The sequence below is a fragment of the Pan paniscus genome, chromosome 1 (genome assembly GCF_029289425.2).
Source record: "Pan paniscus chromosome 1, NHGRI_mPanPan1-v2.0_pri, whole genome shotgun sequence".
Taxonomy (NCBI): Eukaryota; Metazoa; Chordata; class Mammalia; order Primates; family Hominidae; genus Pan; species Pan paniscus.
In genome coordinates this window covers 173,318,157-173,343,547 of record NC_073249.2, presented here as the reverse complement: position 1 = coordinate 173,343,547, position 25,391 = coordinate 173,318,157, and the positions used below count along the sequence as shown (strand labels likewise).

Below are 25,391 nucleotides of genomic sequence, written 5' to 3'. Positions count from 1 at the left end.
TGCTCATTGCAAGTGTATACAAGTACACTTTTTGTGTATTGATCTTGTATCCTGCAACCTTGCTGAACTCGTTTGTTAGCTCTAAAGGTTGTGTGTGTTTGTGTGTTTGTGTGTGTGTGTGTGTGTATATTCCTTATAATTTTCTATATATGAGAACATGTTATCTGCAAATAGATAGCTTTACTTCTTCTTTTCTGATCTGGATACCTTTTATTTAATTTCATTACCTAATTGCCCTGGCTAGAACCCCCAGTACAATGTTGAATAGAAGGGTCAAGAGTGGGCATCCTTGTCTTGTTCCTGATCTTAGGGGGAAAGCATCCAGTCTTTCATCATTAAATATGATGTTAGTGGTGGGTTTTTCATAGGTGGCCTTAACAAGTTAAGGAAGTTCTCTTTTATTTTTAGTTTGTTGAATGTTTTTCTAGTCATGAAAGGGTGTTGGTGTGTACCAGTAAGGTAAAGATTTTAGTCTCTATTTTACATATATATATTAGAAAACTAAGGCTAAAAAATCCTAGAGCAAATTTGGAAAATAGGAATAAATATGAAGAAGGAATAAATATCACTATCAACCCCATCTCTCAAAGATAAACCACTCTTAACTGTTGGAAGAACATCCTTCCAGACTTTCTTCTAGGCCTTTTTAGAAAATTGTCTGCACACCACATAGACTACCTTATTTCACTGCATAATGTGTCCAGAACATTGAGGGAAGGATTTTCTCAGCCAGAGCTGAACAGAGATGAAGGGTCTGCCTGGTTCCTTGTCGGTGGGAGCATGTGAGCACAGCAGCTTGTCCACACAATGTAACAGGGCGTCTCCTGGGGGATGTTTTTGAGCCAGTCTTCTCTCCTGGCTGTGAGGCTATCCAGGGCTAGGGCCAGGCTGAGTCATCTCACTTTCTTGTGCCCAGCTCAGAGGAGACTTGAGTCAGTTTGATTAAGTGATCAGCATAAGCCGAGGGACCCAAAAGGGAAATGAGAACCAGCTGAGTCTACAGCTTCTCTGGGCTGGGTCTCTTTAGGAAGAGGAACTATGACAGAAGTGTCCTGGCCTGGGCTCTGCACTCAGTGGGCAAGTCCCTGCCCTTCCCCAGGCCTCCATCTCCCTATCTGTCAGATGGGGATTGAACCAATTTCCCCTACAGGCCCTTCGGAGATGGACTGGGTGAAACTCTGGGCTTTGATGCCTGAAAGACTCTGGGGTCTTGAGACCCAGAAGTTGGGGCCTTCTCCCAGGATGGGGCCCAGCAGCCATACGGGAATCCCCAGCCAATGTGTCAGCATCAACGCTGTATAACGTACTGCACATTTACCTGTGTGGAAGGAAGACTTAGTGACCCGGTCTTGAGGAACTCCCTGTCATTGGAAGATGAGGCGGCCTAAGGAAAATGTCCTGGAAAGATGGGCCAGCTTGGCAGGGCTGCGGAGCTCCTGGAGCTCTGGCTGGGAGTTTGGAGACTTGGGAGTCCAGTCTCTGCCACTCTCCTGCTTGCTGAGTGACCTGGGAAGGCCCCACTCCTCCCTATCCCTAATGGCTCTGAGTCTGTGACCCCGTGAGCTTATCCAAGGCTCTTACTGACTGTTGAGCAATCACTATGCTCTGGTGCTGGTAGCTGCAGAACTGAACCAAAGGATGAGGGTCAAGGTGGAAGAAGCAGGACTTGAAGAGGCAGCTTGTTCCAGGAGAAGGGAGAGCAATCTTTGGGCCCTGCAGACCTGGTCTGGCACTCTGAGCCTAGATTCCCTCTCTCTCTCTCTCGTTTAAAGAGTGAATGAGTTAACATATGTCAAGTGGTTGGCACATAGAGGGGCTTTAAAAAATTCCTGTTGTCATGAGCAAGGCCTGGAAGTTGGGGAGACCAAGGGAGGTTCTTGGCCAATGGATGAGGGTAGGCAGCATGGACTGTAGAAGGTCTCTTGACCTTGGAGTGATGGCTTTGCCTTCGGGCAGCCTAGGCCCATCAGCTGGCAGGGTCACATTCTGTCTCTGTTTCTGGCAACAGCAGGATTTTCCCTCCCTAATTATCAACCTACTTGGGGAGATGCTAAAAGTAATGCCCATTCCTGGACATATGGCCAATTGTCAAGAGGGCACTGTGGAATTAACTATTTCATTAGCACATTAAGTGCACAGAGAGAAATTAAGAAAAAAGACAGAGATTTGCAGGCTATAGGAAGGGAAGCCATGTTGGGGGCACTTCTGGGTGCTCAGCCCTGAAACACGCTTGCAGGAGCCTACCTTGTTGAATGGGTGTAAGAAGACCTGGAGCAGCCTCCGACTCCTCTTAAAACACAGTGGAGTATGACAAATTGCTCAACTGCTGAATCGACAGATGGAGACTTCTTCCCCTCTCCCACTCTGTCCGTGGCTCTCCAAGGTCACCAAATGCTGCCACTCCTGGTTTCTCATGTCCTCTTCAACACAACCTTATGTGTGATCATAGTTTTCCATTTCTCAGTTGAAGACACTGAAGCCCAAAGAGGGCATGCGACTTGTCTAAGGCTGCACAGCCAGAATTTTTTTTTTTTTTTTTTTTTTATGAGACAGGGTCTCCACTCTTAGGCTGGATTGCAGTGGTGCAATCACAGCTCACTCACTGCAGCCTTGACTTCCCAGGCTCATGTGATCCTCTCACCTCAGCCTCCTGAGTAGCTGGGACTATAGGCATGCGCCACCACATCCAGCTAGTTTTTGGATTTTTGGTAGAGATGGGGTTTCACCATGTTGCTCAGGCTTATCTCAAACTCCTGGGCTCAAGCCATCCACTTGCCTTGGCCTTCCAAAGTGCTGGGATTACAGGCATGAGCCACCACGCCCTGCCTCCAGAGCCAGAATTTGAATCAAGGTACAAGGCCCTGGGTAGACAAGCTGGGATGTGCTGACTAGTGAGGCCTCTGCCCAAGACAGCATGGAGTGGTTTGAGCACTGCCCTGGGTGTCCTGAGACCAGACCCACCACCAAATGGCCATTGTCCCCAGCAAGTCAGGCCATCTCCCCGGGACTGTTTCCCCACTTGTACCATGGAACTTGATTTCAAATCATGAGGAGAATGCTTAGGGCACTCATCTAAATGGGCAGTCCTCGAACGAAAATACTCACACCTGAGCACCTACTATGTACCAAGCCCTCACTCTAGCGCCCCATTTGATCCACCCACCAATAGAGGAGGCATCGTCTCATCTTACAGAGTAGAACCTCAGATTCAGTGAGGTGACCTGCTCAAGACCCCAGTCGGAGCATGGCTGCGTGGGTTTTGGAACTCAGATCTGGGAACTCCGGAATCCCTGCTGTCAACACTCTGGGCCTCACCATCTTTTTTTTTTTTTTTTTTTTTTTTTTTTAGACAGTCTTGTTCTGTTGCCCAGGCTGGAGTGCAGTGGCTTTATCTCAGCTCACTGCAACCTCCAGGTTCAAGCGATTCTCATGCCTCAGTCTCCTGAGCAGCTGGGACTACAGGCATGTGCCACCATGCCCGGCTAATTGTTTTTTGTAGTTTTAGTAGATGGGGTTTCGAGATGTTGCCCAAGCTGGTCTCGAACCCCTGAGCTCAGGCAATCCACCCTCCTCGGCCTCCCAAAGTGCTAGGATTACAGATGTGAGCCACCTTGCCCAGCCTGGGTCTCACCATCTTTTGAGAGCCACCAGCTCCCTGACCCTGAGTTTCCCCATCAGTAATAGAGCAGTGTGTGCCTGTTGCACTCTGGACACCTGGGCACAGAGCCCCCTGGAAACCCCAGGCCCCGTGGAGATGGCTGCAGCACAGCCTGTGTCTTGCTTGGCAAGGGACGGTGTCTGGGCCCCATGGAGCCTGTGTTCCTGGCATTCTGCCCTGCGTGGGGCTTAGTGACTGCCCCCTGGGGCTGCTCTCCACCTCCCACCCTTTCCTTCCTAGCTGGAGACCCCCACTCACTTCTCCACTGGGGGCTCAGGCTCCAGCTCCTCACCCCGGGCCCCACCTTGAGTTGCTCCCCGTATAGTGGCTGTGGTTTCACTGACACAGAGGAAACCACAGATGAAGGCGAAGTGCCAGGCTCCAGTGATAATACCAGCTCAGCTGCACATGGCCTTTCATGGTTTGCAAAACCCATCTCCTGTCCATTAGTGCTTTTTATTCCCCAGAAGCCAGGAGAGCTAAGAGGATGGCTCCCTCTCCACAGATGGGGAAACCAAGGCCCAGAGTGTGAAGCGACTTTCCTCCAGTCAGTGGTATAGGCAGATTGTAAACAGGCTGACTTCCAATCCCAGGGTCTCAGCTCAACTTGGCATGTGCCTCTCACCTCAGGAGTTTGGGGACAGCAAAGTTCTGGGGCTCAGAGGGTGGCCAAGGGCATGGGCTTTGCAGTTGAGAGGACGTGAGTTCAAAACCTGGCTCAGTGTGATCTGGGGTAATTTACTTTGCTTCCCTATAGAATGGGGGTGAAAGTAGGACCTTCCCCGCAGGGCTGTGTGGTTTAACAGTTAATGTGCATGAAGCGCTGCGGTGCTGGCCATGGTGAGCGGCGTCCTCACCCCTCCTGGGTGCTGGAGCCCCCGGGGAGCTCTTCAAACAGCAACCCGGCTGCCCTCAGAAAGGCTGACTTTGTTGCTCAGAGGTGGGATCTGCGTGTGCAGCTTGGGGACTCCGGGTGTTTCTAATGCGCAGCAGCAGTGGGGGGCGCTCTGCTTTATGGAGCCCATTGTGCAGATGGGTAAACAGTCTCTGAGGGTCAAAGTGACCCCAAAGGACCCACAGGTCCTCTGGGCTCCTGTTCCTGCCTCCTCCATGACTTGGCTGCCCTCAGATGACTGGTTCCTGAGGGTGCCACCATGCAGGCAGGTGAGGCAGGGGCTCAGGCCTCCCTGCAGGGCTGGCTGGGCCGTCACGGCTGGGCCTCTCCTTGGGGACTTGATTTCTCCTCCTGTAGATAATAACCACCCCTCACTTCCCTGCCTCAGGGGTAGAGAAGGTGGCCCTGAGAAGTTGCGTGGTCCTTGACCCAGTGACAGGACTGCTTCAGTCTCTTGGCCAACCTTGCTTGCACTGCCCCAGGGACGGGGGCTCCTTTTCATCCCAAAGTCATCCCAGGGTCTCTGCGCACAGTCACCTCCTTCTCTCCAGGGTGTCCTGCAGAGCTCTGGGGTTGGGGCCAGGGTCCCTGGGTCTCCTGTGCCCCCAGCACTGTCGGGTATGAGGTTAACCGGGCTCACCCTGTCCTGGCCCTTGTTCTGCACATACTCTTGTCACCAGCAAATTAATGCAGAGAAGCCATTATTAAATCCCAGCTGTGCACCAGACCCTCTGCTGGGCACTGGGGATACAGGGCCACCAATGTGGTCCCTGCTGTGACAAGACAGTCACGAAGTAAAGAGGACTCAGGCCCCAGACCCTCCCGCAAGGAGGCCCCATCCTGGAGGAGCAGAGCCTGCCCCAGCTGCCAGGCAAGCGAGAAATCCCAGCCCAGCCGCACCAGGACTACTTGAATTCATTTCTGGAAAATGTCAAACATCCACACAAGTGCTCTAGAGAACAGCCTCGGAGCCCCAGAGAATACCCTGGTGGCCGAGCCTCCAGCGCCGGCATCTCTACTTGCTGTTTCCACACCCTAGGCCCCCTCCAAACCATGGGGCTGCCGGCTTCTTTATTCTGCCCTAAAACTAATGCAACCAGACCCAAGTCCAACCCCAGAGCTGGGCTCCCTGCCCTCCTGTGCGGAAAGGACACGGACACGCCTGGTGGATGGCGTGGCCTGGACAGGGCTGCCTAGAGGCATGTCTGTCTCCTCCTTGGCCTCCCATGGCCCTTCTGCAGGATCCTGTTGCACCCAGGCCTGGGGCCCACGATTAAATCGTGCATTGGCACTGCAGCACGGGGCCAAGGAGGGGCTGGCAGCTCCTTCCCACTTCACATACGTTTGCATTTCCCCCAGAGACGCGACCACTTAGAAACCTATAAATCCCTGGCAGGGCTGCCAGCCTAGGCGAGTATATAAATCAGGACTTGTAAAAGCCTAATGGCCCCCTCTGGGCCGGTGAAACGGGCGTGTGCCAAGAATCCTCAGGCGGCGCCCCAGGACTCAAGTCTTGGTCTCTAGCTGCAGATGGGCAGGGGGGCAGGCAGGCGCCGGTGCCACAGACCTGCCTGGAATCCCCGCTCTGCCCCCTCTCCAGCCTCGGGCAAGTCACCCCTGTGAGCCTCAGTTCTCTCCTCAGTACAATGGGGTCACAACCCGTGCCTTGCAGAAGGTCATCAGCAGGCTGCACAAGCCCTCTAGGAGCCCAGCATTCTTTTCTGGTGGGCTGAAGGGATGGGGGACAGAGCGCAAATGGGGCCCCTGAAGCCTGGGCTCTCTGCTGCCTGCTGCTGGCCTGCCACCTGCTCTGAAACTCAGACAGGTCCCATGCCCCTCCACACCCGTGTCCTCCAACCGCGTTGACGGGTGTTTGCTGTGGTCCTGCTCTGGGCGAGGGGCTGTGGGGCCAGGTCCTTGTTTCCTCGTTGTCTCTCTGGCTCCACTGATGGGTATAAGAAACAGGTACTGTGTGCTGGCTGTGTGCCGGGTGCTGGCTGTGTGCCGGGTGCTGGCTGTGTGCCGGGTGCTGTTCCAGGGGCTGGGCAGTCAGCAGTGAAGAGGACAGCTCAGGCCCTGACCTCCTGGGACGGACGTTCTAGCAGGGGCCTCAGCAGCGCAGTCCCCTCTCAGCAGAGGGGCCTCCCGAGGCCCAAAGCTGCTGGGTCACTCCCCTGACAACCCCCCGGTCGGCTAGATTAGGGGGTGTGGAGAGAGGCTGGAAGGGGTGGCAGAAACAGAGTCTCTTGGGCCTGGGCTTCCCTTCTGTGCAGTGAGTGGGGTGGGGCTGGTGGTCTCAGTGGGCCCTCTCAGCCCTTATGGTCCGGGTCCCCTGATAGCTCATGGGGTCCCCAAGGGCCAGGAGGAGCACAGGGAGTCCCTAGAGGACAGGACCAGTGATGGTGAATCCCAGTGCCCAGCATGGAGGGGACCTGGCCTGGGCACACAGGGCAGGACGGGACCTAATACCCAAGACCTGAGACCATGGCAGGGTCAGAGCCTTCCTCCACCCTAGAAGGGTGGAGGAAGGAGAAGGCGGGTTTGGGAGGGGTGGGAGGGACAAAGGGCCTGGAGTGGGAGGGACAAAGGGGCTTGGAAGGGGAAATGTGGAGACAGAGGAGGATGGAGGTGAAGAGCCAGAGAGGAGTGGGTAGGGATGGGGGAGTCAGAGAAGGAAGACAGAGAGGACAGAGGGGGACAGAGGAGAGAGGGAGAAGAGGGACAGGGGAGAGAGGAGAAGAGAGGGACAAGGAGGTGGGGGAGGGACAGGGAAAGAGGAGGGGGAGAGGGACAGGAAGAGAGGGATGAGGGGGATGGGGAGAGAGGAGAAGGGGGAGAGACAGGGAAAGAGGAGAGCGGGGAGGGAGAGGGAGAGAAGAGAGGGATGAGGGGGATGGGGAGAGAGGAGAAGGGGGAGGGACAGGGAGTAGGGGGAGGGACAAGGAAAGAGGAGAGGGGGTAGGGAGAGGGAGAGAAGAGAGGGATGGGGGGATGGGGAGAGAGGAGAAGGGGGAGGGACAGGGAGTAGGGGGAGGGACAGGGAAAGAGGAGAGGGGGGAGGGAGAGGGAGAGAGGAGAAGGGGGAGGGACAGGGAGTAGGGGGAGGGACAGGGAAAGAGGAGAGGGGGGAGGGAGAGGGAGAGAAGAGAGGGGAGGGGGAGAGGGGCAGGCAGAGATGAGGGGGAGGGACAGAGAGAGGAGAGTGGGGAGGGGCAGGGAGAGAGGAGAGGGAAGGGGGCAGGGAGAGAGGAGAGGGGAGAGGGGCAGATAGAGAGGAGGAGGGAGGGACTAGAGAGGAGAGGGGAGGGGCAGGGAGAGAGGGGAGGGGCAAGGAGAGAGGAGATGGGGAGGGATAGAGAGAGGAGAGCGGGGAGAGGCAGGGAGACAGGAGAGGGGAGGGGGCAGGGAGAGAGAGGGGAGAGGGGCAGATAGAGAGGAAATGGGGAGGGACAGGGAGAGAGGAGGGGGGAAGGGAAAGAGAGAGAGGAGGAGGAGGGACAGAGAGGAGAGTGGGGAGGGACAGAGAGAGAGAGAGGAGTGGGGAGGGACAGAGAGGGAAGGGCGGGACAGGGAGAGAGAGGGCCCTGATCCCTGATGGAGACAGAGAGACGAAGGCTTCAGGGTGGGGGTGCTGGGCCAATCTAGCTTGAACTTGACAGAGGCCAGGACTGTGGGGGCGGCCTGGAGTGGCAGGGCTGGAAGGATGCCATGGTCTCCTGTCCATCCTGGGCTCTGTGCCTATGCCCTGGGTTGGACTCGGGGGCCCCTGGGTGGACTCAGCCCCTTGGCTCTATAGACCCTGTGGGGTCCTGGGCTTGTGGCCCCCTAGGGGCTCTCTAGGCCCTGTGAGAAATCCCAGCCCCTCCACCTAACCCCACTAGCCTCCCTATGTGACAGTGACAGTCACACCTCCTTGCCAATGGTGGGTCTGGGGGTAATCGCCGTGCCCTGCAGTGGCAGTGGCCAGGCTCCCATGTGCTGCGGGCTTCAGGTCAGGGCTTGGGAGGGGCTTTGGTCTTGGTGTTTTTAAAATAAGGGCTGAAGATAGCACTAGGGAGGGAGCTCAGGTCCAGCCCCCGGGGGTCCTGCCTGGGGACCGGTGTTGCAGTGCTTGCCTTCGCCTTCGATTAGGAGGGAGACCCTGCCGGCGTCGGGGCAGGGTGTCCTGAGTGTGCCAGGAGGAGCGGGGGCTCAGTGGAGTCCCAGGCAGAAGAGTGAGGAATGGCATTTCCAGATCCCGGTCACCACAGCAGTGGGACCCACCCCCGAGCCCCTCCGTGCCCTGCCGTCCCCTCCGGCCTACTTGTCTCTGCTCTGTCTCGGCCTCTTTGTTTCTCTGCCTTTGTCTCCTTTTCTCCCTCTCTCTGCTCTCTGAAATTAAATGGGATCCAACTGCCAGCTCCCTGTGTGTTCCCCGCTTGCGGCTCAGCCCCTTTCATTATTAACAGAAATATGTCCTCATGGTGGAGCTTCACGCTGCTTATCTGGAGTGGATTAAGTGTTCACAGTGACATGCAATATTGATTCCTCAGCATCCCTGTTCAAGGGGTTTTGCCTCGGCCTAATTAGTTCCATAAAATCAGTGGAGGAGGGGATGAGGGGGCGAGGGGACCCTGGGTGGCAGGCAGCAGCCCGATGTGCTGTGTGACAATGGGTCGATCCCTCCCTGCTGGAGAATTGGACTGGGCCACTCTGGGAGGCAGAGGCTGAGAGGTGGTGGGAGCAGGTCGCCCGATTCTGCAAGGGGCAAGACAGTCTGAAGGGTGAAGGTGGAGGCTCCGGAGCCCGATGCCCGGGTTTGAACCCAGCTCTACCACTCACAGGCTGTGTCACATGGGCAAGTTCCTTAACTTCACTGTCCCTTTTTTTTTTTTTTTTTTTTTGAGATGGAGTCTTGCTCTGTCACCCAGGCTGGAGTGCAGTGGCGCGATCTCGGCTCACTGCAACCTCTGCCTCTCGGGTTCATGCCATTCTCCTGCCTCAGCCTCCAGAATGGCTGGGATTACAGGCGACCACTACCATCCCTGGCTAATTTTTTGTATTTTTAGTAGAGACAGGGTTTCACCATGTTGGCCAGGCTGCTCTTGAACTCCTGACCTCAGGTGATCCACCCGCCTTGGCCTCCCAAAGTGCTGGGATTACAGGCGTGAGCCACCGCGCTGGGCGCACTGTCCCTCAGTTTCCGTGCCTGTAGGATGGGAGTAAGTAGCAGGGTTTGGCAGGGAAGACCGTCCTTTTCAGCTCAGGGTGGTCAGGAGTTTCCTGAGGGGACCATGCTGCGGTGTGGGCCATGGTGTCTTGAGTGATTCCCCAGCCCCACCCCACGCTGAGTGAGGGAGGAGAGAAGCAGCTCCCAGTCTGGAGTGGGCTGTGTGGAGAGAGCCACTGGACTGGGCCGAGACCTTCAGTGGAAGACACAGCCACCCAGGGACCTTCCCTCCCACCTCCCTCCCATGCTGGGCTCCTCACTGGCTGGAGCCAGCCCGGAGCCAGAGGGCAGCGGCCCTAAATGCAGCCCCCACAGGTGGGCCCTGGACACAGAGCAGGCAGAGCGCATGTCTGGAGGGGGCAAGTAGGACATGGGTGCAAGAACCTCGTCAGCAGGCTCCTGGGAGGAGGCAGAGAGCAGATCCCCGGGAAGCCCTGCAGGCTGGCATGGCACTGCTGTGTCAGTGGCATCGTGGATGATGGGGAGGACCAGGCACTCATCACGGCTCTGTCACTATGTGGCTAGGTGTTCACTCTGACCCTCAGTCTCCCTCTCTATAAAAAAGGGGGTTACTGGGCCTTTCATCTTGTTTTGCCTGCCTAAGTCAGCGTGTAATACAAAGAGGCGGCCCTTTGGTGAGGGTGTGAATGCCGGCTGCCCCTCCTCACCTACAGAGGAGACAAGAAGACCCCTCCCTAGGCTGTTTCTGGGAGCACCGGGAGGGTGGTAAACATGACCGCCCTTGCATGGTTCCACTCCAGAGGGGATGAGGCAGGAATTTTCCTGGATCTTTGTAGCAGGTGATCAGTGTGACATGGTGAGATGCTGGCCATAGTCCAGGTCACCTGCCCAGGCCTGGAGCATGGGCCTGTTCCTCGTGCTGGATGCTGGAGAGAGAGACGGGGAGATGGGGACAGACCCACGCAAGCCTCGCTCCTCCAGGGTGGGCACAGGGCTCCTGGGACAAAGGCTGCTCTCGGCACCTGGCCTGTCTGCAGGGACCAGCCTTTGCCCTGGCTTTTTGAGGCTGTTTGGGCTCCATCCCCAGCAAGCTTGCCCTGCCCTCCCAGTTTTCTCTGTTTGCAGAAGCCCAGACACTAGATTTGAAGCTCGTTCTCCCACCTGCTGAGGAGTCGCTGTAGCAGGTAGAGGCCCAGGTCAGACGGAGCTGGGTCCCAACTGTGGTCTGACTGTGGGGCCCGGGATCTGAAGCCCGTCGCTGCACCCTCCTAGCCTCAGTTTGCCCACCTGTCCATGGGGATGGGCCTACCTCACTGCACAGTCCTGGGACTAGCACTGGTGTCTGTAAGGACCATAACGCATGGTGGGGGCCACGTGCCACTGGTTCCCATCCTCGTGGTCAGAACCCAGGGCCTGAGCTGGTTTCTACGCAGCCTCCCTAGCCCTGAACACCTGGCTCTGTCACCCTCCTCCGAGGCTCTCCCGGTCCCAGCCTCTGGGCTGAATCATAAAGCAGAACCAGGACTTCACATCTCCTTTCCAGTTTTTAATGTTTTTTCTTGTAAAACCAAAAATATAAAACTGGCAGGGGAACCGAAAACAAGTTCTGCATATTTTATATACACGAGGTCTGTGATTTCAAAACCACTGCAGGGAGGAATGGGAAGACATGATCGAGGGAATGTTACAGGGCCACAGATCCTGGCGGGCACCTCTGTGCGCCCAGCTCAGGCTCGGATGGCGGCTCCCTGGCAGCGCTGGGGGGGTGGCAGCGCTGGCTCCCCTGGGTCATGGCCTGGCTGTTCCGGCTGTGGCCTGGCACTCCCGCTAGGTGCACGGAGGGTGGGAGCGACAGCAGGTGGGCGAGGTGGCATCTGCAGTGCTGGATGGGCAGGCGCATGTGGGAGCTCCTTCAGGTGTCTGTGTAGATGGAGGGGATGTGGCCCAGGCAGTGGTCAAAGGCTCCATTGGGGAAGAAGCCACAGTCCTCGGGGCCGCTGGACACCACATCTTCACATGGCTGCTGTGGCAGTGCTGTGGGGCATGAGGCCTCAGCCAGGGCCTCATAGCCTGTGAGTGGTTGGGAAAGGGTCAGCGCTGGAGGCAGCAGGGGCTGTGCCTGCGCATGCTTCCCAGTTCCAGGCCCCACCCCGCCTGCCCAGGGTCATCCCCTCACAGTGTCCCGTCGGTGGGGCCTGCTTGGAGCCCCCAACTTTTCCAAATGGGGGAGCTGGCCGCTGGGGTGGGGCGAGGGCTTGGGAGGCACCCTGGGCCTGGCACACCCAGGGGGCCCAGGGCAGCTGGGGAGACAGGCACGGGGTTGACTCAGGGAGGTCCATCACCAGGGCTGGGCTGTGGGGCAGAATGTGGGGGAAAGAGAGGAGTAGGGTAGGAGCAGCTCAGCCCTTGCCCTCAGGGGCTGGTCCCCTCCTGGTAGAAGGACCGGCTCACCCCCACCCAACCAGACTCAAGAAACTCAAAGAAGGGCACCAGCATTTACTGGGCACTTAGTAAGTGCTCATTTCAGCTTGCCTCGCTTCGGCTCCACAATGCTCCTCTGCGGTGGGATTCACTATCCTATTGTACAGCTGAGAAGGCAGGCACAGAGGCCAGGATGCTTGCCTAAGGTCACAGTGTGAGTAAGGGGTGGAGCTGGGATGGAACCCAGGTCCATCTGGCTCCAGAGATACCTGGCTCTTCCACCGGACATGCTGTCTCCAGGGTGGGGCCACCGCTCAGAGGCCCTTGACTTGGGAGGGGCCGGGAGGGGTGATCTTCTCCAGCCCCTGCCCGAAAGGCCTGCCAATGAGCTGCTGTCATGCATTTGTGTGGCCTAAGACAGGCGAGCCTCAGTCTACGCAGTGGGGTTGGGCTGAACTGTTCTGAGGCCTGCAGCCCCTGAAGCTTGTCAGCCTGGATTTAATGCTCTGTGTGTGATTTTTGCTTGACCAGGGAGGTGTGCACAGAAGGCAGCTGAGCGGGCCTGGAGTGGGCACTGGGGAGAGGGGAGGCTGAAAGAACCTCCCCTGGCCGGTGTAGGGGCGGGGTGGGGTGTGGAAGCTGCCTCCTGCTCCATTCAGAGCTATTCATTCTAAGCCTTGCTGCTCAGCTGAGAAATCCCATGTGGGCTGGATGGGGGTGGGGAGGACAAGATGGGGAGAGCCCACAGTGCTGGGCACCTCAATTCGGGTATACACAGACACAGAGCACCCGTCTTCCATGTGAGCCCCATGTCACACAGGGGGCCATGCACACACGTCTATCCTGCGTGGACACGGCACACGTTTACCCACAGGCCTGTGGGCACAATCCTCAAACGCAGGTGCACACGTGCACACAAGCACACGTCTGTGGAAACAGCCATAAGTCATGGGGTGGGTGACACAATGTGCACACAGATGGGGTGCACGGACATCCACATACACCTGGGGTAATACATGTGCAGACACAAGAGTGCAGCCCTGCCAGCTCCTGACACTCACAGGGCGCATGCTGCCCAGACCCACCTGTGCAAGCCCCGCAAGCACGGGCACACGCAGACACCTGGCATGGGTGCAGGTGTGTGGACGTGGACCCACAGGGTGGTATGTGCCCGGCTGAGGCCTCAGTGCTTGTCCCTATATACCTGTCCCTCCACCCTCCCGCTCACAACCTCAAAGCTGCCCCAAGGGCCTCTGGGGCGGGTCTCAGGTTCCCCTTTGTTGGAGCCCTGGAAACCTCCTGTTAGACCTGGGCCCCGAGGCTGTTTTGAGGGTGGGTCTCAGCTGGAGGAATTCAGGGAGGGTCTAGCCCCTCCCTTCTGATGCCCCTGCTCTGACTAGGCCTGCCCTGCTGATCGGAGCCTGGTTCCACCTGGGCTGCGGGCACCCTCCCCTCTCCCTGGGCTTTTCTAGCCAAGCCTGGGGCAGAGCTGGGGAGGCCCAGGGCCCTGCAGGGCAGCACCAGGTACCTAAGTGGGGAAGGAACAGCATGACCTCCAGGTTCTGTCCCCGCCTAGTCTCCTGTGCTGCCAAAGGGAGAGCAGGATTTGTTCATTCCCTGCTATATCCCCAGGGTCTGTAGCTATGCCTGGCACACAGTAGGTGCTCAATAAATAAAGTGAAGCAGTAATTAAACCATGAGCTCCCAGTCCGATTCTTCAGAAACCTGCCAGCATTCAGACACACATAAGGCTCGCAAAGCTGTGGAAGGAGCATGCACTTTCCAGTCAGGCAGGTACAGACAGTTCTGCGGGGTCCTGGGACCTCTCTGAGCCTCTACTTCCCCCTCTGTAAAGTGGGGATGGCCCCACCACATAAGCATCCAAAGGCTGCAGGACAGCACGTATGCAGCACCCAGCACCGGGTTGAGCCTCGGCAGGTGCCCAGGACTGGGAGCCACGCAGGCAGGGCTCACCTGTGGCAGGCAAGGGCGTGCTGAGGCTGTGGTAGCCATTGGGCCGCAGGGGGTTGAAACCGTGGGTCTCCCCGACCAGTCCGTCCCCACCGGCTGCTGGTTCGGCCATCCGGTAGCAGTCGCCATAGGGGAAGCAACTCTGGATGGAGTGGAAACTGCCCTGGTAACCTGCAGACGGGGGTAGCAGGGGCCGCGTTCACAAAGGAGAAGTGCCCAGGGCAGGGAGGGGAACATCCTTGCTGCACGCTCCACCTCCCGTGTTGTCCTGTCCAGGCATTGTGGGTGTGAGAGAGAGAGGAGGCCCCAGGGCAGAGGAGGTGCAGGAGGCTGGGGCCCCATTCTCAGCTCCGCCCTGCAGGGAGGGGAGGGCAGGCGAGGGGTGGCTGAGATGGTCTCACGTGGCTGCTCCTGAGTCACCCGTGGCTGATGCCTACTCCCTCCACTCTCAGGCGCTCAATCCCGCTCACTGGCCTCTCCTCAGGGCAGCGGGCCTTTGCTGCCTTGTCCAGAACACGCTCTTCCTCACTCTCAGAACCAGTTTTCTCCAGGCTGTGCCCTCAGCTGGGCCTCTTATGTCCCCTGTCTCCCAGCTTCTCTCAGCCCCCAGTGCCTAGCCGGTCATTCTCTGAGTACCTGCCTCCCCCACTAGGTCACTGTCTCCTCGTTCCTCTGGGGTCCCTAAGTGGGAATTGGGGGGTTATACGGAGCGGGCCCCTGGCCAGAGCTTACCTTGTGGGCTGGGCAGAGGCAGGGGTGGAGGGCTCTGGAAGGGTGGGTAGGACGGCTTGCTGGGGAGTGTGGGGAAGGGCTGGCCCCCCGGAGAATGGCTCTGAGAGGATGGGGGCAGCGGTGGTGGCCCCAGCCCCTTCAGGGGGCTGACTATTGGTGAGAGGAGGCCGGGCCCCAACCTGGAGAGAACAGAGATGCCCATCAGCAGGCAGGGGTCTGGAGGGTGGGGGCCAGAGGCAGGGCTGCTGCGGCTTACACCCCTCCAGCGACGGGGAGCCCACTCACCAGCTGACCTGCTCCGACTTACAATAGTTAGAAGAGGAGCTTTTATTTTTGGTCATGTTCAAGCCAAACTTTTCAATCCTGTAAGCTTTGGAGTCTGGTATTTAGGATAGTCAGCAAGAAACACAGGTAAGAGGCACAACCTTTCCAGCTGAGAGAACTGTGTTCAAACCCCTAATTGCTCCATTGGCCAACTATTTTGGGCAAGCTGCTCAATGTCTCTGAGCCCTGGTTTCCTGGAAGGGCTGCTGGCTCACCACTGGGCACGCTGCAGTGTTCATTACCTGCTGGGTGCCCGGCTCTCTGCCTCGTGCATGCCACTCTGGCCACCTGGACGAGGAGCCCTGGAGCAGCCCATGGCACTCACAGTCAGCATTCACTGAGCCCCTGACTTGCCCCAGGTCCTGGGAGACAGGTGTTCTTGTGTCCTTTTCACAGACCAGAAAACCAAGGCTCAGAGAGCTTTGCCCAAGTTACTCCCAGCCACACAACATCTCAGGGGTTATGGTGAGGGTGACATTAAAGCAATATAGACAAAGTGTGATGTCCAGTACATTCTTAGCTACTCCATCAATCATCATCATCATTATGAAGAGGAAGGGAAGAAAAACTAGCAAGTCGGTCCCATGGCCAAGTTGGCATTTTTTTCCTGCACAGTGTACTCTGAGGAACCTTCTGTTTCCAGCCCTGGCCATCTCTCCTCCACTTGCATACCTCCTGTGATGGGGGCTCACCAGTTGCCTTCATACAGAGCCTGAGGGGGATGCAGGCTCTAGACTGTGCACTCTGGAAGCTCATGTTCTGAAACAAGACTGCAGTGGCTGAGAGCAGCACAGCTGCCCTGAGCCCAGCCCAGCCTGAGGGCCCACTACCTGGACCACAGGATGCTGCAGGCCAGGTTCCCTTCTCACACTACCTTCCTAAGCCCCTAGGCCCCGTTCACAGGGGCTAAAATGACTTTGGGATCAATGGCTTGGGGGCTCTGGGGACAAGGCTGAAGGCTCCCAGCCTGTAAAGCATTTATGTACATGGCAGAAACAGGGAGACAGTGAGAGCTCGGAGTCCCCGTTTTCTTGTCTGGATTTGTGGCTTGTTGGACCATCCACATTAAAATATACAGCGAATTCAATGTCACAGCTCCAGGTGACCTCCTGACCCTTGCCCACCCTCTGAGACACCAAGTATTGACAAACAGATCAGTGCCTCTCTGAAGGAAGCAGGGCTATCTGGAAATGGGGAAAGCAGATTTGGACAGAGGCTGGGGTCTCTGCATCTGTGCCGTGCCAAGTTCCTCTCTGCTCCCTCCAACGTTGGCAGCCCCTCCACTGCCCCTCCAGTCTGCTGTCATCATCCACACGTGTGGGGCCCCCGTCACTGTGAGCTCCCTGAGGACAGGGGAAGCAGGGCCTCGGTGCTGGGTCCCTGGCCCAGCCACTGATACACTGTGGGTCCCTGTCACTGTTTTAAGTTCATGAGCTGAATCCCCATCACACCTCCAGGAATAAATTATCATTATCATCATCATTATTTTTAGGTCTGTCTTATGGGGTGATCAAGTGGGACAGTGTCTTCCTCTATGCACTAGAAACCGTGGACAGCTGTGCACGAGCTGTGTGTTCTCATGACCAGTTCTCCTGGCTGAAGCTGGGCTGGGGCCTGGCCAGGGAGTGGCTCCTGCTTCCTGCAGGCCTGCTGTGTGGTGGCTGCCTTATCCCCATCCCATCTGGGCACCCACAACCCAGCCCTCCCCTGGTTTCCTGAAGCCCCTGTAGGGAGGGCCAGGTCTTGGCCCTTCTCGGTCACCCGGTGCCCAGCGCTGGGCCTGGCGCACAGCGAACAACCAATGACACTAATAAATGAGTTTCTGAATCTCTCAGTTGCAAATCCCAGAGATTAACAGCATTGCAGGATTAAGATGAACCAGATATGAAGGGGAAAAAACATGTGTTTTCAAAAGTTTGTTTTTCCTGTCTCACTCCACCATAAATTCACATTTGCCACCTTCACAGCCAGTGAAATTAAACAGAACACAACTCTCTCCACAGCAGACATGACGCCTGAGGCTATGCTGCTCTACCTGAACTCTTTAAAAGGCAAAAAAGATCTTCTGGAGCTCCTCCTCTGAGTCATGCAAATGATTCCTAAATCAAATATTTTTGCTTCAACTGGAACCTATAAAAATTAATATAAAACCTCACTAGCCTGGCAGACTGAGGGCTTCATACCTCGCACAAGGCTGGGAAAAAAAATACCCTATTCGGCGTCTTCTCTGAGCCAGGGTAAATAAATTTGGTCATGAAGTCAGGCCCTCTTAGCATATTTTTGAGTGAATCAGATAATTCTGTCAAGCTATTTAAACGTCCCAGCAAACCACTGGGGAGCCACGAGTGGCCGTTCCTTGTTGACTTTGGCAGGAAGTGGAGGCTGAAGGCCCTTTCCCCACTCTCTTCTCAGGGGATGAAAAAAGAAACCCATTCACGCTGGGCCTGGGCCTGGTGTCAGGCACGAGGACGCTTCTCTCCTGCAGCTGGACCCGAGGCTCCTACCCGCAGGCAGGGGTGGGCAGGCGGGGGTCCCGTCTTGTCATCACTCTGCTTCTCACTGTAGAATTCTTGACGGGCACTTATGCAGGCGGCAGGCAGGTGATGAATGAGGCGGAGCAGAGTGCACGGGCCCAAGCAGCGAACGGCCTTCGTGGTTTATTTTCCTTTGGTTGGAGATGTTTTTCGGCTGGTTGGTGGGTGAGCGGGTGGCCTGAGCAGCTATGGGTGGGGGCGGGGACCATCGTAGCGGAGCCTGTGCCAGGTGAGGCACACAGTGTCAGGCGTGTGTACGGCCCTCACCACCTTCCTCAGGGAGGGCCTTATAATGCCTTTCACAGAAGCAGCAGCTGAGGCTCAAGGAGGGCCCGGTTTTCTGGGTCCCCCTTTGCACCCCCTTCAGGCTGCCTCTTCATGGCTCTCTGCTCACACTCACAGCCACAATCTTCCCCTGCCTGTCAGCAGCCCCTCTGGACCGCCAGCTCATCCCTGAGGCCTCCTCCTCTCCCTGCCCAGCTCGGATTTCCTACTCCCGCTGCCTCTGTGCCACCACTGCCTTCCTCTGCCTTCCGGGCTCCCCCTCCCCAGCCTGAACCGGGCCCTGGCTTGGGATGCTGTCTGTCCGGTGCCGCACAGTCCACCCCACCCTGCAATGCCGCCCTGCGTCCTCATCCCCAAACCTGATCACATCACTGCTCAACACTCTTCAGGTCGAGTCTCATCCCAGGCCTTGGGATCTGGACCTGGCGACATCTCTCCCAAGTTCGTCACCCCACACAATGACTCCTGCTTCCCAGAACACCCCAAGCTCTCACCATGCCTACCTTCACTCTTGCTACTCCTTCCTCCCAGCTTCTCCACTCATCCAACTCCAGCCTCACCTCCTCCAGGAAGCCTTCCCTGACACCCTCCTGGAAGCCACACCCCACTGGGCTCTCCTCTGGGCTCCACAGCCCTTCTGCTTCCTTGCCGCACACCACTGGCCCCCTGTGTGGTAGGTCTCCCTCTCACAGTAAGCATCTCCAGGGCCAGAGTCATCCGAGGCACCAGCACTGGGCCCAGGGCCTGCCCACAGGGGCTCCATAATTGAACACCGAATGAATGGGTGAATGAATGGCAGGAGGAGCCCAGTAATAATAAGAGCAGTGGGCCACAAATGTGGCGATGAAGCCAGGCTGGCCCCAGGCGCAGGCAGGCCATGGCCAAGGCTGTAGCCAGGAGGAGGAAGGGCAGGGAAGGAGGAAGGTGCTGGGGCCAGGTCTGCGGGGACAAGGTGATCAGCAAAAAACAGCAGGGAGGGCAGGAGGGTGGGGCTGTGAGGCCTCCCTCTGCTCATTTGCAAGAAAAACAGATTTTGGCAGATCATGGTCCAGCAATTAACACATTCACCATTTCCAGTCAATTAAGTGGCCACAATGAGAACCACACTGGGCGCAGGAAGAGGCTGCCCCTCTCCACAGTGATCCTGAAGTAAAGGCTCCCAGGCAGCCCCTGCAGGCCGGGCAATGCCCCAGCTGCAGTGGCTGGAGGTGGGTGTGGGGCCCAGACCAGCATCTGTGGAGTGCGCGCAGTGGGCAGTCTGCTCCCAAATGCACAGATGAGGCAAGGAGACGCCAGAGTGAGGCCCCGAGGAGGCCTGGGTTCCATTCTGCGTGTGGCAGCCCAGAATGCAGGGGTCGCTGGGAGGGGCCACAGCATTTTCCCAGGGTCCTCCAGTAGGGAGAAGGAGCTGCATGAAGTGAGGCATTCAGAAGCCAGTATGGTCTACTCAGAGTTACTGCAGGCACCAACGGAATCATGCACACAAAGTGTGTGGAATGCAGTCTGCAGTCAGTGTTCCCTGAAGGTTGGCTATTTTCATTATCAGTAACAAGCAGATAGATAGTGCGGGACACCTGCTCTCCCTGCCTCCCCCCGAGATCCCCCCTTGTTGCCCCTGGAGGAGGACTGGCCTGGTGTACATACCCATCCCGGGTGCTCTCAGCCATGGGCAGAGGGGACAGATGGTGGTGGGAACTGGTGGTGGCATCCAGCGGGTGGTGCCTGGAAGGTACGTCGTGCGCTGGGGGCAGGAGGCCCGATGCAAGTCCGTTATGGGGGGTGATGGAGCCAGGATACACACCTGCAGGGAATCAAACAAGGCTCACTGGACTCTGGCCACTCCCTAGAGATGGTTGTGATGGCCCAGGAGCTGTGTGTGCCTGATGATGGAGAAATAAAGACAAGAGGGAAAATGAACAACGTTGTATCACTGGAAGTTTAGGGGCCCCAATGAGGGAGGTGCTGGCCCCACTCCACTCAGTTCAGCCTTGCAGGCCCTGGCTAAAGAGCTGTGTCCAGGGCTGGGGCTCACCCTGATAGCAGAGGTGGACTGGCAAGGGGCTGTCAGAGGCGTGGGATGCTTAGGGTGTGTGTGTGTGTGTGTGTGTGTGTGTGTGTGTGTGTTCTGAGATGGGGGCATGTATAGGGCAGGCTGCCTCAAATCTCTGTGATGCTGTTCTGGAAAAGAAGAGGCTTGTTATGTGTGGCCCCGAAGCAGACAGAGACCCAGGAATGGAGAGAAGCTTGAGAGTAGACAGCAGCCCAGGGCTTGGCAGTGCCTTCTAACAGGCAGTGCTGCTGCAGGGCAATGGGCTGCCCTTGCACAGAATAACTACCTCCCCCAGAGATATGCAAGCAGAGCTGGGGTGTCCACTGTGAAGGCTTCCAAAGAGAGATGACTGCACTAGCTGAGTGGCAGCTGGCCTGGGAGACCTCTGAGAAGGGCTGCCATGGACGGTTGTATGGGTGGTACACTGAACAAGGGTCCCAACTGAGGAGAGGAGTCAGCCTCATTCTAGTCTCAGATTCTAAACCTTCAGAAGACACCTGCAGGGTGATGCCACCTTTTATCACCTTTTACCCCCTAAAGTCTTACCCTTGTTAAGACAGGGAGGCTAATAAATCAATGGGGGACACTAGGTCAGAGTCAGACGTTGCTCCAGGGACCCAACTAGGGTTTGGAGTTACTGAGCCCAGCACTCCCAAAATGCCTTCACCAAGAAACCCTAATCAGAGTAGGAAATAAACTCCTACTCTGGGACTGGAGCCTAAGAAAGACATGGCAAGAGTTGTAAGTTTTTGATGTTCCCTATTTTATCTAAAAAAAAAAAAAAAAAAAAAAAAAAGAATGCACCTGACCCCTGCACTCCAGGCCATTACACCCAGAATGGAGCCCAGGCCTCCTCCAGCCTCGCTCTGGCTTCTCCGGGGCTCATCTCTCTAGGGAGTGGCCAGTTTTGCATCCCTTTTTCAATCTGGCCATGTTTATTTTAATAGCAATTGACATCATTTTTTCTGAAATCCATGCATCCAGCAGATGCCCTGGGAGGACTCTGTGTGACCTGGGGGCTAGCCCGGGGCTGCACTGATGGACTCTGTGTGACCTGGGGGCTAGCCTGGGGCTGCACTGATGTGGTGTCCATTCTGATTGGCCAGTGTGCACCAGGGCAGCTGTTACATGCTGAATAAGCACTCTGGTTACCATGGATCCAGACCAGTGCTCTTATTACACCAGAAGGACCAATCTGAGAACACACCAGTCTCCTTTCATGGATGGGGTAAGGGAAACTTTTACCTTCTCAGTTGGTTGGGGTTCCAAGGCTAGCTCATCCCAGGCTGGCCCCTTTGGCCCAGGCCTGCAATTCAGGAGGCTGTTGCAGGGAACCGAGCAGGGCTGTGGCAGGGACGGCAAGCTCAGTGCCTCAGGCAGCATGGCGGGGAGCAAAATAAATGAAACTGCACGGATTAACAAGGGGAGCAGCAGGGCCTGTGGCAAAGGCGAGAGCACACATCCCAGAAAGACCTTCACATGGAAACCGTTAAAAAAAAAAAACAAGCCTGTAATCCCCGCACTTCGGGAGGCCGAGGCGGGAGGATCACTTAAGGCCAGGAATTCGAGACCAGCCTGGCCAACATGGCGAAACCCTGTCTCTACCAAAAATACAAAAATTAGTCAGGCATGGTGGCATGCACCTGTAATCCCAGCTACTTGGGAGGCTGAGGCAGGAGAATGGCTTCAACCCGAAAGGCGGAGGTTGCAGTGAGCCGAGATGGTGCCACCACACTCCAGCCTGGGCGACTCCATCTCAAAAAAAAAAACAAAAAACAAAAAACAAAGCACCACCACCACCACCACCAAAAAGTGCCCCTTTGCCTATGAGGCCAAACAGTTTGCAACTCCTGGCCTGGAGTTAAAGCTGCAAGCACCCTACGTTACGTTACATCATGTGAGATTCAACTATCAAAATAACTACCATTAATTAAAAACATACTATGTGCCACACTGTCTTTCCACATTATCTAGTTTAACCAGCTTGACAAATGTCAGTGGGGAACATAATATATTCCATTTTAAGATGAGGAAACTAAATATTAACAAGTTGAATGACTTGTCCAAAGTCACAGAGTAGGCGGCTCATCAGGCCCCTCTTCCAAGCAGCAGAGAGAGAAAGTCCACTTGAGGCCAGGGCTAGGAGTGGCTCCAGCTCAGGTGATGGTCTGGATACCCAGCTGAGGCCTCGGCTCTGGTGCAGGCATCACTGCTGGCTGCTGTGAGACCCGGGGGCTCTGGGCCACCGTCCTTACCGCTCCCTGCCTCTAGGACTCTGCTCCCAGGCCTAGCACCACCTGTCTGTCCAGCCACTGCCTCCCTCCCCAGCTTGGGGGAAGGTGTCTCAAGCGGTGTTTGTGGAGGGAGCCCGGCGAGGAGCTGCCCACACTTTGAGCCACTCACCACTCTCCTTAGCACCTCTTCGCCTGCCATCTTGAACCAATTTGGGGGCCTGACAGCTGGGAAGGCTTAGAATCCTGATCGATCCTGCACCTTCTTCCTCAGCCACGCTGACCTCATGCTTCTCAAGTCCTCACTGCCCATCACATTACCCTGGATCTGCTCAGGATGGGCCTGGCAGATAAGCTCCCGGGGGTTGGGTGGGGGGTCTCCTGTGCAGAAGAGAACTGGTCCCTACTTGACGGAGCGTCCTGCAATTGGACAATGGAAATTTGGTGTCTCCCTCTGCAGCTCGTCCCTCACCCTCTTCCCTCTGTTCTGGACTCTGCTAATCCTCCCTGACTCAGTCCCCTGCCCTTGCCCCTGCCCCGGGGCCAGGTCCCTGCCTGTCCAGCCTCCACACCAAGGACGGACACAGGGTGGGTGACCGAGTGTGTGAACTAGAGATGCTGACCATGTCAGCGAACAGCAGATGGGAATGAAGGAACCATGGGACTGCGAGGGGCAGCGGAAGTGGGGACGCCACGGGGCCTGATGGGCTCTCCCCAAAACGCACCACTTCAGGCTGTAAAGCTGTGTCATCAATCATCAGCCGTGAGCGCTTAACCTCTGGCCCTAACATCTGTTCCCTTCTCAGCCATCTGCCCTGCAGCCTGCAGAAGAACCCAGCAGGCCGGATCCTAGGGGATCCAGGACCCCGGGCTTCACCTGGCTGGTCCTGCCCTCCCCGCTGCACTGGAAGCAGCTCGAGGACAGGGCCAGCACCGGGCCTGGCAGACAGCAGGTGCTCAGTATAGCAGAGGAGCAGCACTAGCAGCAGGGAGGTGCGGGCTCTGGTTAAGAGGACAGCCTGCACAGATGGTCTGGGTTCCAATCCTGCCTCTGCCACCTGCTAGCTGTGGCTTGCGTGTGCCTTCTGAGGCCGACGTGAGGATGATGGCAGTGATGTCCACGCACAGTCCCTGGAGCAGCACCTGGCACACAGTCAATATGTGCTGGCTGTGCATGATTGTAAGGTGGACGAGTACATAGTCATTCTTCTTGCTCACCATAAACAACAATAACAGTAAGATGATCAGTCACATACGGTTTATATAAGTGACCGCATCCATGATCACATTTGTTCTCATAGCAGATGAGATCCCTCAGTGCCTGGGAGGGAAACTGAGGCTCAAAGCAGGGAAGATACCACTTATTGTCACAGAACAAGGGCAGTAGCTTCAGCAGGAGTGGCTCCTCCAATCTGTGATGATGAGGACTCAGCTGATTCTGTTTCTCATCCGTAGCATGGGTTTCACATCCTACTGCACAGCGTAGTTGGGGATTGAACGAGAGGATATTTGTGAAGTCAGTGGCCCAAGCAGGTGCTCAAGAGATGGTAACTGCTGGCCCTGTCCCTTCTCGCTGGGACAAGCCTGAGGCCGGCATCTGGGAGAACAGGCTTGCAGCCTGGACTGGCTGCTGACTTCTCTGGATGACCTTAGGTGATTCCTTCTCCTGCCCAGGCCTGAGTCTTCCCAAGGTAAAACTGACGGGGTAGGTACAAGACCTTTGCCCTGGGGGCAGCACTGCTCCTCCGCAACAGCTTTCTTTCTGGCTGAATCAGGAAGCAGCTTCCAAGGCCTTCTCAACACAGAGCTCCAAGTAGTCACTGTCATGACCATTTGTTAGGAGCTGGCACTTGAGATACCTTCGTCCCTGGGTTGGATGAGCCCCCCGGTCCCTTCCAGCCCTGCCATTTTAGCAATTCTGACCCTATGAGAAGCAGCCACACAGAGGGGTCCTCTAGCTAGACGTGAGGAGGGTGCAGACCCTCCCCCCAGGCATCCATCCACCTGTGTCCTCGCCCTCGTGGACCTGCCTGAGCACAGACCCCTGGAAAGGGGGACCCATGAGAAAGGCTAAAAGGCTTTTCTTCCTGAGGCTGTTTGGCAAGTGCTTTGATATATTTTTAAATCTGTTGCTACTTCAACATTGAGGGGAAAGAATAAAAAATTAGAAAACAAAAAATGCTGAAAATGGTTGGAGTAATTCAAGAAATCCCAGAGGGTGGGCAGAAAGTCTGTTCTGATATTGTGGTTTCTTTAGGGGAGTCGGGGGTAGAGCGCAAGGACTGTCAGCTGGAATCCAAAGGCCACGCTGCCCTTATCTGGGCTGGATGCCTAAGCCACAAAGCCAGGAATTCCTGCTGCGGCCTGAGACCTGCCCCGTGGCCCACGGCTGCTGGGAGGGACAGACAAGCCACCTCAGCTGGACCAAAGGCCCTTAGCATCTGGTTGGAGGGGCCCGCAGAGTCCCAGGGGCTCTGGGGGCCCCATCTCTGGGCCACAGAGTTTAGCGATGAGCTGGAAGTGATTTGGGCTAAGTTCCTATCCTCTCAGAGCCTCAGTTTTCTCCTCTGGAGCAGGAGTCAAGGCCAGGGGCAGAATGGGCTCTTCTTGAAGACGGTTCCTCCCTGCGGATGATCCTGGCAGCATGGGCCATCAGCAAGGGCACCAGAGCCTCTCTTGATGATGCTTGGGGCAGGGCCATGGGTTCCCCCAGCCCAGCTCTGCATGTCCCCATCCTGGGTGCTGGTGACTCCAGAATGAGGCAGACCCTGAGCCTCCCTTGAGGAACTCACAGTCTGGTGGGGGAGACAGATGGGCAGATGGGAAGTAGAGTGACAGCTCAGAGTGCTCAGCACTGGGGCAGAGCGAAGCCCAGAGGAAGACTTCCTGGAGGAGGGGACAAGGAGGTGGGTCCTGAAGGAAGGGCAGGAGCTACCTTCATGAAGGGTAGGAGAAGAGGGCTGGCTGGGTGTGGACAGTGTCCGGGGGTGGGGGGGAGCAGGAGCAGAGAGTGTTCAGGGAACTGCATCCAACATGCCAAGGAGGAGGCAAGAGGCTGCCAGGAGGACCCAGGCCCCACACACCTTGAAGGCCAGGCTGAGACGGGTGAGGGCTTCATGC

General features: G+C 56.6%; 1 protein-coding gene across 8 annotated transcripts in view; it reads right to left on the bottom strand.

Moving 5' to 3' along the window:
• Positions 1–11,256: 11,256 nt before the first annotated feature.
• GLIS1 (GLIS family zinc finger 1) overlaps positions 11,257–25,391 on the bottom strand; it is a 236,628-nt gene continuing 222,493 nt past the window's right edge. For 5 of the 8 annotated variants that reach the window (XM_034965511.2, XM_063607422.1, XM_063607423.1 and 2 more), the window contains 4 exons: positions 19,635–19,791; positions 14,848–15,026; positions 14,119–14,286; positions 11,257–11,793 (listed from right to left, as the gene is read on the bottom strand). In XM_034965511.2, the coding sequence (XP_034821402.1) occupies positions 11,636–11,793; positions 14,119–14,286; positions 14,848–15,026; positions 19,635–19,791 (662 nt within the window). In that variant the 3' untranslated portion in view covers positions 11,257–11,635. Of the gene's footprint in view, positions 14,287–14,847; positions 15,027–16,988; positions 19,792–25,391 lie in introns of those variants that run through there. The other 3 variants (XM_063607417.1, XM_063607426.1, XM_063607416.1) reach the window with 3 other exon arrangements.